We start from the raw sequence: 13,802 nt of genomic DNA, 5'->3' as shown, positions 1-13,802 counted from the left end.
AACAGATTTATTTCCTGCAATATAAATGCGCTCAAATGAAAGGGTGCATTTTCTACAAGGGTTACAAATTTGTCCCCATTCCTTGAGAGAAACATCGGGAATACTAAATGGTTTCTTTCTGGTGATACATGGCCTTCTATGATCCTTACACTTGTATGTGCAACTGATCTCAGCCTATTGACCCATGTAGACGTGGTCATTTGGCCTTCTGCAATAAATCTATAATGCAACCGAATGCAGACAACAGAATATATGAGGCTGTCGGGGCATGTGACAAAACCTCCCACAGCCCAGAACGGATTGGGACTACGACTCCCTCTGGCATTATCAATTCTGCTCCCCGATCAATGGTGCTTAGACTTCATCACACTTAATGCGAAGAGCAGGACATTCAGCAAGCATAGCTAAGTACCTACAGACCTTGATGTGCACACAGGTTGCCTCCAAATCACAGAAAAACATGTTTTCAACCAATACAGGGCCTTTCATAAGTATTAATAGCTCTTGTACTTTATTCACTTTATATCAAATAACAGACTTCTCTGTAATTTCTAGAGATTTTGTTTGATAGATCCAGCAAAAAGTAACAAATAATTGTGAGTTGGAAGGCAAGTGATTAAAATATTTTTTTTTTTCTTAAAAATCTGAATTTTGTAAGGTGCCGCTGTGTTCTTCTCTATTATTACTGATACACTTAAATAAGTGACCTGCTGGCTTCAGAAGTTAGTTTCATGGTCGACCAGTGAGTAACTTACACTCAGTAGAAATCCAGGTTTTCCCTAAAGGTCTAGATAAAACATCCAAAAAAATCCTAAAACCTCTAAAAAATAAAAATAAAAGAATAAGATGCAACTGTGAATCAACCGAAACATGGCTACACACCCAATTTAACAGGCCAGATATGGGTGGTGTTATTTGGAGAAACACACATTCCATCGCAGGGGGAATTTCAAAATTTCTGCTCAAAATTGCACTACAGAAAGTCTAGCATCCAGTGGCGGCTGACCAATAGAGGGCGCTATGGTGCTGCCCCACCCACCCAATTACCCTGATTAAGACATAAAAAAGAATAAAATTTAAAAATATATATATATAAAATCTAATTTTAAATTCAAATCCTAAATATTTTGAAATATATTAATATATATTTTTTAGATGTGCAAAATAAATATTTAATCTTTGATGACTAGTAAAGAATCATTCCATTTTTCATCGGATTGGTTACGTATTTCCGTCCTAGAGTGCAAAAATATTTACCTATTGAGTCTCGTTAAAAGTTGTACGTGCGCAGTAGCCTTTCTGCGATACAAAGGTATAGGAGAGCTCTGAGCGCAGCTAAGCTGCAACTTGAGGTGATCCCTTTCAAAGACCTGGTTTAAAGAAGGCTTGGCTAACTGCATGTAGTGAGGCTAATGCTGTATTCTGCTTCCCCTGCCTCCTTTTTCAAATGTCAGGATTTGCCCCAACATGGATAAAGACACGTACAGTAGGACTGACTTAAAGCACTTTTTAGAAAAGGCAAAGAAGCATGATCTATCTGGGATTCTCATGGAAATATATTTTCATTTAGTAATTTGCATATTTGCTCTTAAATAAACACATTCTCAGAAAATAAATAGATTTTATACATTGAAAAAAATATAAAGCTGACTAATAGCTTCTCCTTTATAAAATTGGTAAATTATTTCTTTAGGTTTGAGACATAATATTGGACCATGCAAAACAGATTTGCCTTCACAAAGCCGCAGAAGGGCAACATGTATGTAAAAAAAGTAAACAAGTACATTATTTTTTGTTTCTATAAGTGTTTTTATAATGTTTTTTGTTGTTGGTATTCATATAAATGTACTGGTGTGATACCTTACAGTAGCATATGTTTGATTGCTTTTTGGTATATGTCTATTTTGAATTTATAACCCCCACCATGGAGAGAAATCCACCAGCCGCCACTGCTAGCATCTATAGAAGAGTTGCAAGAAGAAAGCTGTTGTTGAGAGAAAATCAACTTCAATTTACAGTGTATCACATGCCATGTAGCTGTGGGGAACACTTTCCTTCAACAGCAATGGTAAAATTGCTCAAAGTGAATAGGAAGATGGATGGAGGTAAAAACAGGGCACTCTTAGGAGAAAACATATCAGAGGCTCTGAAATAAATGAGTGGGGTGTGTGTTTATATTCATGCAGGACAAAGATGGTAAACCTAAAACCAGATCCTAGATCAAGGCATTTTAATGAAAGAATGATCAAATCATCATTCACACATAAATCCAAAGGAAAAATTCTGGAAAAGCTTGAAGCCTAGCGCCTAGAGATGCGCTAAATTAAACCTCACCAAGCGTGAATAAGGAGAATTGATAAAAAAAAAATCTGTTTATCTGTGCTTTGATAGTAATTAAATTGGTTCTACATAGGATTTACTTAGGGAGGCTAAAACATACAAGCACACTACCCATCTCACTATGATTTTTATTTGTTACCCCACAAAAGCAGAAAAACGTGAATAACTTTCCTTCCACTTTACATATTTGCATTATATTGTGTTGGTCAAACACATGAAGAAACAAAACAAAATGCACTGAAATAAGTGCATTAATTCTGAGAGAAACTGTTTTTGTACATCACTTTAGATTGAACTAAATATATGAAATATGCTGGTGAAGATTATGTCATCCAGGTATGTTAATATGTGAAACAAATCTTAAGTGTAGTTGTTTAATCTAGAAAAAGACAATCTGAACATTTGTTATTATTTGTTAGTTCTCAACCAAATGTATGCTTGCTATGTCAAAAAACATCAAATTTGATCCCACCCTACCTTTGGTGGCCACCCGAACACAGTCGATCTTTGTTTCCTGTCCAAACAGATAAAAAAAGAGAGAGAAAGAGGAAAAGTTGAAGAAGAAGATCACAGGTTACTATCAAAACACAAAGGGACACATGACAGCAACAACATGCTTCCAGAGAACCTGTGGTTGCAAAGAAACAGCATGCTCAGTGTCCTGCTGGCCCCTATCATCTGTTGAGCTCAATGACTGTGACACAAAAATGCAGCTAAGCGAGAGGGCCCACAGCACAGATTAGAGGTGCTGAGCTGCTGATTTGTCAACCAACAGCGATCCGTCGGCAGCTCGCGGCTCAAGGTGGTCAGCCGCTGTGGAGAAAGCAGAGCCCTGTGACAGGCGACACCAACCCACCAGGCAGGGATGCAGCATGAAGCATCAGGGAGATGTTCAGAATAGGAAATGGAGTTTCTGCTCTGACAACGGCCTTCCAAAACTCCAGCACTTACTGATGGCGAAGAAGTTTGCTGTCAAAAATAAAAGGTCTGGTGAATGGGGAAAAAAGGGCAGAAGTGGGGATCTGATGAGAAATGTAACACAAAAGACCGGAGTGCTGCTGCATTTGTCCCTCAAGCTGTCCAGTGAGCAGGTAACATTTAGAGGCCATGAGAGGTTTAATGACAAGAAACCAAGGAAAAAAAATACAGCACCCTTCATGCAATATCTGAGATTATTACTGTAGCTTTTAAGCTGTCAGATGGTCTTTTTATAGGCAATGTCATGAAATGTCATATTGAATTTTTTTACTGGAACTAAGGCTAAGGAAATTCTAGTTATGAGTGTTGCACACCTTTAAGTGCTTCCTATGTCTAAAAGACACTAATTAAAGCTCCAAGGACGCTCTATTGACAGCAAAGGCTTGAGAAAAGAAAGTTGCCACTGTTAACCAAATACATTGCATATATTAACGTCAGAAAGTCTACTTCATAATCACAGAGCTGTGAGCAGCAGCTCCAGTTAGAAGTTTCTATCCACTCATCATCAATATCAATGTCCAATTAACTTAAATCAGGAGTTAGCAAACTTTACAACACAAAGAATTATTTTTCCCTAATTTTTAATAAATAGAAGAGCTGTTAAACTTTCATAACCATTTAAAAAAAAGCAAGCTTATTAGGTTTTCTGTATAAACTGATCATGTTTTATAGAGTTCTTTCAGCTGCTCCCCTATTCAGTGATCCCCACAGCCAGTCCTCACAACTTGCACTCAAACCTGGCATTCTTTTAAACCAGATGACCCCTAAAGATGCAACCAAGATTCAAACATGTGAACTTAGTCTGCTACACCTTCATGTTTTAAGCAACAAGACGTTTACTTCAAAACTTGTTTTAATAAGTGTTTGGTAAGTCAAATCGATGTCCTGTTGAAACATCAAGCTGTGTCAAAGTTACAGCAATCCATCATTGATTTATAGTAAAGCTGATAAATAGGAAGAAACTCTTCCTTTTTAATTCCAAAAACTTTGTGCAATGCATCAATAACAGGCTTGACACGTCTCTGAACTACGTTCTTGTTATTGTGGCCAAACACCTTCATCTTTGTCTAATCTCTTTCTCCTGAAGGTGTGCAGCTCTTTCATGGTGTTGCAGCCATTGTTACGCCAGACAGGTTTTCCAGCAGGTTCCAGTTTATTATAGACAAGCTTATTATGTACAAGAACCTTGGTTCTTTCCAGGTTGCTGTTGAACATCACAACCAATATACTTTCATTTTGAAATACAAGTTTTTCTAAGTTTTTTTTTTTCAATTTGGACATTATTAAATTCTTTTACATAATAATTTTGTTAAATAAACATAAAAACTTTAGAAGGAATAAAGTATTTTAATATACACAAAGAATGGCACAGAGGTCAACTAGTTGTTTAATTTATGTGGTATATTTAAAAGCTCTGAGCTCAAAACGGGAAAGAGAACATTATCACATATTTAATAAAGAATAGTCTTCCTGTAGAATTACAATAGAAGCTTGGGATGCTATACAAAGTGTCTGGTTGATGAGCAACTTGCTAATGAGAAGGACTAATGAAATATAAATAAGTAGATGGGAGTTGTGTATGTGGTGCTGTATGGTTCAAAGCAACTCAGTTCTTTTCTGGTAAATTACCTGGCCGTGGAAAAACAACACTTCAAATGTTTATCAGTTCAAATAATGAGGATGAGCAACTGAAGTTTTGACTGGAGCGGTGAGCCAGCAGACTCTTCCTGCACATCACTCCACAAACTGACTTATATCTGTCAGTGCTTTAGTCTCAAGAGCAAGCTTTGCTAATTTGATTCAGCTGTGTCTTGTGTTATTTGTATTGCCTCTTTAAAGACGTGCTAGTGTTGCTCAAGGAGGCTGTTTATGGTGATTCTCATTCAGAACACAATCGGAGGGACTCTTGAAGCCAAATCCTAGCGAGCTGCACATGGGAGGGCCCCTCGAAGTGGCACTTGATGACAGCAGCTATGACCTGCTACCCCCTCCACAATCTCAACTCACACACTTAACTGCAGATTGGATCTTAAATGCTGTTTGTTAACAGTTTCTGTGTTTGTGTGGGGTTTGACAAGAGGTTTCCAAGGAAAAGGCAGGAAAATGGATGAAGGCAGGGGTGCCACGACACGCATCCCTGAATTTGAAGCTTGACCCTGCTGTAAGCCGCTAGGCCTGCAGTCTCTGCTCTTTGCTCGCTGCATAAGAAGTCTGCATAAAACTGCTGGATGCAAAGCTGTCTGCTCCTATTAGCGCTTACTGTGTAGCTAACAGCTGAAGTTAAAATGTTGTTGATGCTTCACTTTTATTTAAATCTACCTTGATGCTATTCAGAAGAACAAATTAGAAGATGAAATGTGTTTGGCAATTAAAACAAGTTGTTTTATATAAAAAAAGAATTTGTTCAAGGCGTAAATGACAAAGTAAATCATGTTCAAAGCTTTGATTTCTTTTCTAATTGTGCTCATCAGTTTGATTCTCATTCATGTTGATTATATTAAGAACAACAAATGAGATTTTCTCTCAATTATGCTAATCTGATTATGTTGTTACTCATTTTCAGACAGTTAATAGTGTATTTGCAAAAACCTGAGCAAGCTGGACTGGCAGTGGTTTTGTTTTTATTTTCTTAATAACCAATAAGGTCTTCATATATTCATTAATATTTCTATGTAAATATCCATACATTTGAGACTCCTTCTGAAGTAAAGTTCAATAAGTGTTTATCTGAAGGCAATAAACCAACTACTGAAAATGTGTTTCTTATTTTGTAATTTCCCATAGTGAATACCATTCTAATTTTTGCAGGAAAGTTTAATTACTACAGTGTACTTAAGTAAAATAAGATATACTGTACCATCAGTCATTACTAAGGTTCTCTGTTATTTGGAAGGACTTGAAATCAAATGCATTGTAATTTATATTGATCTTGACAATACAAGCTTTAAGTTATCTAATTTGCAGTAAATCTGTCCAATAATGGATTAATGGTCATGTTTTATACCAATAAAACAGTTGGAAAGAAAAAAGATAGAAAAAGAAATACATAAATTAAACCAAATGGATTAAAAATACATGAAAATAAATTAAAATACATTGAGAAGAAAAATCTGAAAATAGTCATACATGTAAAAACAAAAGAACTCATAAAATAAAAATATAAACTTTGCACTTCAATAAAATACAATAAGAAAATATTAAAAAAGCATGTTTTCAAAACATACGCAGGAAAATGAATAATATCAAATTACAAAGTACAAAGCAAACAAAGTAAAATAAAATTAATTGAACAAAAAGAAATATAATACTGATCTAGTTTAGGCATTCATGTCTAGAAGTTACAGTAAAACAAACTTTAAAAAAAAATTGTCAAATACCCACCCCATTGGCAGTGCTGACAGCCTGGTAGTAGACACTGTAGCTCTTCTGGGGCAGTAGGGGGGCATTCCAGTAGCCATTGTAGGTCTTGTTGTCACCCACAATAAAGGGCTGGGGGGAATGGATGCCGGCTGCGGGGAACTGAGCAGTGAAGTAGTACTGCGAGTTCAGAAGTGTTGCATTCTGGAAATGGATGGGAACTGGGTAGCAGCGTAGGATTTCAGCGGTGCCCCGTGCTCTGCGTGGACGTTCCTCCTCCACCACCACCTGGTACACACTGCAACCACAGAAAGCACTCAGAATTAAGGGACTACAGTGGACTGGTTCAATGCCCCCAGCCCAGTCATAACACTTTCACAAGTACAGTGCAATGAAATTCTCTCTCTGCATTTAACTCATCCCCTTGGGGAGCAGTGGGTCGTCATTGTGTGGCGCCCGGGAGCTGTGTGGGGGTAAGGTTCTTTGGTCAGGGACCCAGAGTGGAAGTCTGTGGGAGTGGGGCTCAAAGTCAGAACCTCAGGATTCCAAGCTCTGTGCCCTAACCAATAGGTCGCCACTCCCCACTAATGCTGCTGGAAACATACTGTATCTACTTTTCTCTTTTCGTTTTTCTAAAGGGTGAACATTTTTGTTAATAAGAAAGTTGTACATTTGTTTATTCTCACAGAATCCCACCCTGTAAATTGTAAAATAATTTTAAGCAGTCTCTCCACAGAAAAAAAATAAAAGTAATTTGATAGAAAAGACAAAAGAATACATCGCGTAAACATATGAGCAGTGACAAAAGGAAGGGGTTGATTTTTTTTTTGTTGCGTTTTTCTTTTTAATCTTTCAATGATTGAAAAGGTTAACAGCTCCTTCCTTTTCCCCACTGCTCAGGCAGTGTGGTTAGCTGAACCAAAACTGCAGCTTTGTGTGTCCCTGACAGAGATGACATTGTCTCTGAGCCGGCCACTTAGTTTGAGGGAGAGGCTGTCTTATAGCTCACAATGTTAGTATGCATCACACATCAACCTGTTAAATCTATTGAGTCGCTGAGTGACAAAGAGTCTGTTTACAACCTGCCACAGAGAATAAGCAGGCCTGATTGGGGACGAGTGCTTATCTCTAAAAGAGTAGAAAACAGATATTGAGACCCAACGTGGAGCTGAGTTATATAACTGACCGATCATTAAGCTCTTTATATCATAAATCAATAAGTTAAAAAACATTGAAAAGGTGGCTCAGCCCCAGGTGCCTTTCATAAGGCAATGCTAAAACTGTGCTATGATACTCATTCTCCCGTCCTTATCAATGCTTACGGATCATCTCTGAAAAAAAGGAAGGCCTGAAATAGTAATTTCTTTTGTGTTGGGTGGAGGGTTCACTAAGAACATGTATGTATGGACAGACAGACGGAATAACGAATTATTGGACAAATGGAGTGAAAGGAGGATTTATACATGGATTAATATACAGGAGTCTGTACTATAGAGATGTTTGGACGGATAAACGGATGCACATTGTCAGCAACACAGAGATAAAACATTAATGCAATGATTATGTGACTCATGATATAGAAATCTGTGTTCGTAACACCATACCCATCAGAACAGTGAGGTCCTTCCCCAATAGTAAACCCTGGATCACCAGTGATCTCAAGGAGGTATCAGTGCCTATGTTGTTCCATGCTTAGTGAAAATGCTATCCTATCCTTAAACCCTAAAATGGGTTTGGGTGACCATGAATATTGACAAATTCTATCTTTGCTCATGTAGCTTTATTGCCAAACTGTGCGGAAGCCCTGCAGATGATCAATTGTCTCTCTTGGATGGTAGTGGCTGACTAAGTATCCCCTTGTGTGTACAGTAGATGCTCTTTAACCCTGCAGTTTATCAAAAGGGTCTTGCAGTGTCATTAGAAAGTCTCTTCTTTGCTCTCAGTGGGTGTGTCCCCAATTCCTTAGAGCTCTCCTATTTGGCAACATTGCGGGGATGTAATGAAATATTTAATCCTGCTCAGAGTCTGCAGGAGAAATCAGCCCTTAATTACTGTACCCTATTGAGAGTGGAGGTCAAAGGGCAGGTAGGGATGGTACATCTGGAGCTGCTTAAGTAGCTTGAGAGCAGCAGAGAAATGACTGATTAGTCTGGATAGAAGTCTTAGCCAAAACATTCATTCTGATTCTGCAGAACATCTGTTTAAACAAACTATGGATGTTAAGTGGTGAGAAAATATACTCTGTAATATTTATTCTTGCCTTCTTTTTATACCTAAAATTTTTCAATAACACATTTATATATAAAAAAATCAATTATTCAATTTAACTGAAGGAGCCTATCCAGCCACCAGTTCTTCATAAACCACACTTTAGTCTTGCAGTACAAAATAATCCAATAGTACCTCAAGACTTATTAAAAAACAAAATTAGGTTTCTGTATTGGAATAGTTAGAGTCTGGATTTACATGCAGCTCAGAAGGTGTGGTGTAACCTTAAATACACCACATCATTTAAAACTGAAAACCCAACCGAGGTTCTTAAATGAAATTTAAAAATGAACTGATATTTTCTTTCATTGTTGTTAAGATATATTTACAGTTGTTGCACATGCTTAAGGCAGTTGTATAATAATTTTAACATATGGGACCAGATTATTTTTGGATAGCTTTACCCAGTTAATAAATAAAAACTTCATCAAATCATTTTGTTGATGTCAATTCAACTTACTATGATGGGAAATCATCAAGCTTGTTGTATTATAAATCAATGAGTAAAAAAAACAGTCAAAGCTCACCCCAGGTGTCGTTTTATAATCTGATGGTATGACTGAGCTATAACCTACTAACAGACACAGTTTGAACAGATTTGCTTTCCTTCCGCAGGCTAATTAAAAAGTGCCAAAAGCTATAAGGTTCTAAGGGGAAGTAGATTATGCTTGTAATGTGAAAATCTGTATCAGTTGTTCCCCTATTGCAACAGGAATCTATATTCAGTTCATAATAAATGGTATAACAAAGGTTTAGATGCTTTAAACAAGCTAAAGTGGCTCCTGCGGTTGTTGTTGGTATCAAATGCATTAACCTTTTTATGTTCCCCTAATTGCTGCCAACTTGCTAATAAGCGTTGAAGAAGTTGACACTTTGTCACTTCTTGCTGAGTTCACAGTTTTCATTATGAGTCATTATGACAGACCCGAGACGTTTTAGTCAGTTTCTTGATTTAATGTGACACAGCAACAAACAATAGATGGTCTACAAGGGCTCTGATAGCAGGAGCTAAAATCTCATAGAACTGGGATATTTTTCAAACTGTTGTTTAACGTATTCTTATGCAAAGAAAAGTAAAATGCCTTTCAGCACAGGTTTGTAGCGACTTTAAGCTAAAAGACTAATAAACTGTAAAACTTCTGGTAGATAATTGCATTAATTTAACTGCCAGTAGAAACTGCTTTTTGAAATTATACAATATAATTATTATAAATAAATAAATAAATAAATAAATAAATAAATAAAAGCTGTTTCCAGTATACCATACATAATCATCAAGCATTCAGAGCTGATTTCTTTCCTCATGCAGTTGGAAACTGGTGTGTTTTCCATCTTATTACAACATTAAGGTTAATTTGAAGCTTTAGTTTTGCTTATATATGCAAGACTTAATGCACATGTCTGTGTCTGTGTGTATTTAGTGCCATTACATTTGGAGAAAAAGGGCAGAAATAGAAGCGGGAACAAAATGATTTGATGTGTGCACATTGCCTGTTTTTATTTGAGGACAAGTTATTTGGCTAATTTTTTGTTACTTCTAACTAGATTACTTATGCTAATCCCCCTTAAAGCTTTGAAATTACATTTGAATTAAATGCTATTTGTTTTTATACAATCAAATTACTATTTAGTCCAAAGTACAGCATGATTAGTAAATGGAAAATTAAAGGAATTGTTCTTCATAAATTCTTAGGGAAAAGGGAAAATTAGTAGCTAATGTGTAGTAACCATAACATGATTTTATTTTAGAAATTCTGAACATGTTCCTGTTTTAGAATTCATATTAACCTATTAGAACTTTAATATTAATTCAAACTTAATCAAGAATGTAATAGATGTTTAATCAAAGGTCAGACTAGATTAAATTTAAGCACAGCTACATTCACAGTCTTTTAGGATTTACCAGGCAGAGTTTGGTAATATTAATGGTTTAACTCAATTGTAATGATAAACCCATTCTATGGTCACCTTTTTCGTTCACATTAATTTACTGCGGTGCGAAGCCCAGAGGCACTCAAAATAGCATTTAGAAATTGCAAAATAAAAGAACAATGATAAACTTAAAAGTCAGAAAAAAACAACTTATCTTAAAGACTTTAAAACAGTTAAAACCAAACTTTTTCTTTTGGTATTCATATATTTCCACTAGGTATTTTATGAGGGCGAGTACACTGAGTGAAGGTTGTATTTGTAAAGAACTTTATTTGCTGCTTTTTGGGGGGTCATTTGACATTTTACTGTTACATTTAATGCAAAGTAGAATAAAGTAAAATTTTTCCAGCATCAGTGAAAATCAGTCACAAGCCCAGTTTCTATTCTCTGGAAGTAATAGAAAGGATTTTGGACAATCCCCACTGGACACTAATAGAGAATCTGTAGATGGAACTAAACATAATGGTTATAGATTGGTGTAAAGTTTTTTTTCCCCCCATTAATTAAAGATTCAGTCCCAATAAGAAACAAAAAAGATAAATCTGAAATCTGTAAGTGGTAGAAAAAAAAAAAATTTTGACTTTATATAAATCAGTTTAGCATTTATCATCATAGTAAGACCTGCAATGACATGCTTATTCTATAGTGCACTTTGTCGCCATGGTTCCTGAGGTCAGACACACCTGGATTAATCAGTCTGACCAGCAATGAAAGAAAGGAAACAAAGAAAAAGGCTGAAGTTCAGGAAGTAGTGGAGTTGGGCATATAGCCCATTGCTGTAGTATTATTTTTCAAGGTTGTTGTTATGCCCATGTGTTCGATATGTTTAAGGGGAATGCCTTAGCAAAAATAAATAGGACGAAAGTCTTTTAATTTAGCTAAAAGGCCAAAGATCTCAGTGTAAGTACGTTAAAATCCGTAAAGTCCATGTTTACTATCTACTATATTTTTTTAGAATTGTACATAAGCACAAAAATGAAGCAGATATAAGGTTACGTTCACCCTTGCTTGAGATCATCTGTATGATTACAAACCTTCTAAAGTCCCTCAGGAACAGAGATAAAGTGATGGCAAAGCTGGCCAAATGGAAAACTGGTATCCAGAGAATCTTGTATGCTGTTCTAAGATGTCTTGTACAAGAAACCAGCAGGAGGACCTGTAGTAGTGCTGCAACCTGAACTGACACCAATTAGGCCTCTTCAGCCTGACTGCCTGCTAGAGTTAAGCTCCACAGCCATGTGACATCAACCAATTATGGTGGATTGACTTAAAATCGACTGGATTGTGACCTGAAACCCAGATTTATTTTTCATGTGGGCTAATAGGGGGAGGACTGCAGGCCGTTTGAGCAGATCAGGGCATGGCGAAGCGAAGCATTTTCAATCACTGTCTTGGGTTAATGTTAATCTGTTGCTTCTCTCTGCCTATATGTGTGATTTAGAAGCGGTCCTAAGTAACCGTTTGTCCTGACCCTGCATCCTTCCTCCATGCCTCTGTCTTTTTGCTCTTTATTTGTCCCTGGTGTCTGTGAAAGCTAATAAATTAGAAGGTGCGATAGATTAAATTTGCTGTTAAATCGTTGAAAGCTGCGAGTTGAGTCACGTTTAGGGATAGCTATTAGTTTTTGCTTTGCTATGATCAAAGAAAGTTGGGGCCTATTTTAAGATGCAAGAAAATCCCTTAACTGATATCAGGCCACGCTCAAGCAATGATAATCTAATGCTACAGGCTAGAGGAGCTGCTCAAGGCAAAGGTTATTGCAGAAATTAGAGAGGCGCTGATTTAGTGGTGTGGATGATAAGGAAAGCGTTTCAAATCACTTTTTTTTCCCCAGCAGAAGCATGTAAACATCTATTTTGATGTTACGGAGTGAGGAGGCGGATGTTGGCACTGACGAGGGGCCATTGCAAACATTAGTTTAACATGACATGACTGATAGACAGTTGAGTAATCCTCTTAAAGAAACAGTGTCCCCTCTGGTAAAAAATGTTCCCGGCTTCGCACGTTGCCTGGGAGATTAAGAGAAAAAATCCAACTTAGAAATGTTACACCGATTAGCAATAACACAAATAAGAAAAAGTATATATAAACGACTATTGGTTCCCTTAGCAAATGTCTATATAATTTCAATTTTTTTTCTGCTTAAGTGAAATGGACATTCATCATTTGTTTATGCTAGTGCTATTCAGTCATACTCCTGTGAAGCTTCCTTTCCTATGTCACACTGAAACATCTGATGCTTAAAACTCAAACGCCTGGCAGTTTATTGCCTCCTTAACCCAATCAGCATGCAAGATTGCATTATCAAATCTAACTTGGTGCTGCTCTGCTCAACATTGCAGTGGATCAGTGTCTCTCCCATGTCAACCCTTTATTTCATAAAGCATTTGGAGTTCATTTCAAGAAGTGTTTGGTTTCAAAGTGAGACACCCAGCACTGTAGAAGTAGGAAAACTGAACCGAAGACCAGGGATCCTACACATGCTTCATTATGTTCATTGTCCATACTTCCCCCCAACCCAAACTCCCACATAATATCTCAGTGCACAATATAAAAACATCAAGTTTGACAAATTTACAGAAAGTATTTGTCAAGGTCTGTGATGGACTGGGGACCTGTCCAGGGTGTACCCCGCCTCTCTTAATAGCTGGAGATAGGCACCAGCACCCCTCTCGACCCCGCTTGGGATAAGCGTGACAGAAAATGGATGGATTTGTCAAGGTCAGGTTTGAAACACCTTTACATTTTGTCAATTGCAAACATGGAAAGATAGCTTGATTGGCAGATGGGAAAATTTATAGATACATGAGAAGAGACACAAGGAAATAATAAATTGAGGCGCATTGTTGTCAGGATAGAAAAATTAAAACCAATGGGTGAGTGAGTGAGTGAGTGAGTGAGTGAGTGAGTGAGTGAGTGAGTGAGTG

General features: G+C 37.0%; 1 protein-coding gene across 11 annotated transcripts in view; it reads right to left on the bottom strand.

The window, feature by feature from the left end:
* ptprm (protein tyrosine phosphatase, receptor type M) overlaps positions 1-13,802 on the bottom strand; it is a 230,477-nt gene that overhangs the window by 90,222 nt on the left and 126,453 nt on the right. For all 11 annotated transcript variants that reach the window (XM_015382250.1, XM_015382251.1, XM_015382252.1 and 8 more), the window contains exons 12-13: positions 6,700-6,973; positions 2,818-2,854 (exon numbers count right to left, since the gene is read on the bottom strand). In XM_015382250.1, the coding sequence (XP_015237736.1) occupies positions 2,818-2,854; positions 6,700-6,973 (311 nt within the window). The remainder of the gene's footprint in view (positions 1-2,817; positions 2,855-6,699; positions 6,974-13,802) is intronic.

This window comes from Cyprinodon variegatus, unplaced genomic scaffold, assembly GCF_000732505.1.
Source record: "Cyprinodon variegatus isolate N-32 unplaced genomic scaffold, C_variegatus-1.0 Scaffold253, whole genome shotgun sequence".
NCBI lineage: Eukaryota > Metazoa > Chordata > Actinopteri > Cyprinodontiformes > Cyprinodontidae > Cyprinodon > Cyprinodon variegatus.
This window is presented reverse-complemented; position numbering and strand designations above follow the sequence as displayed.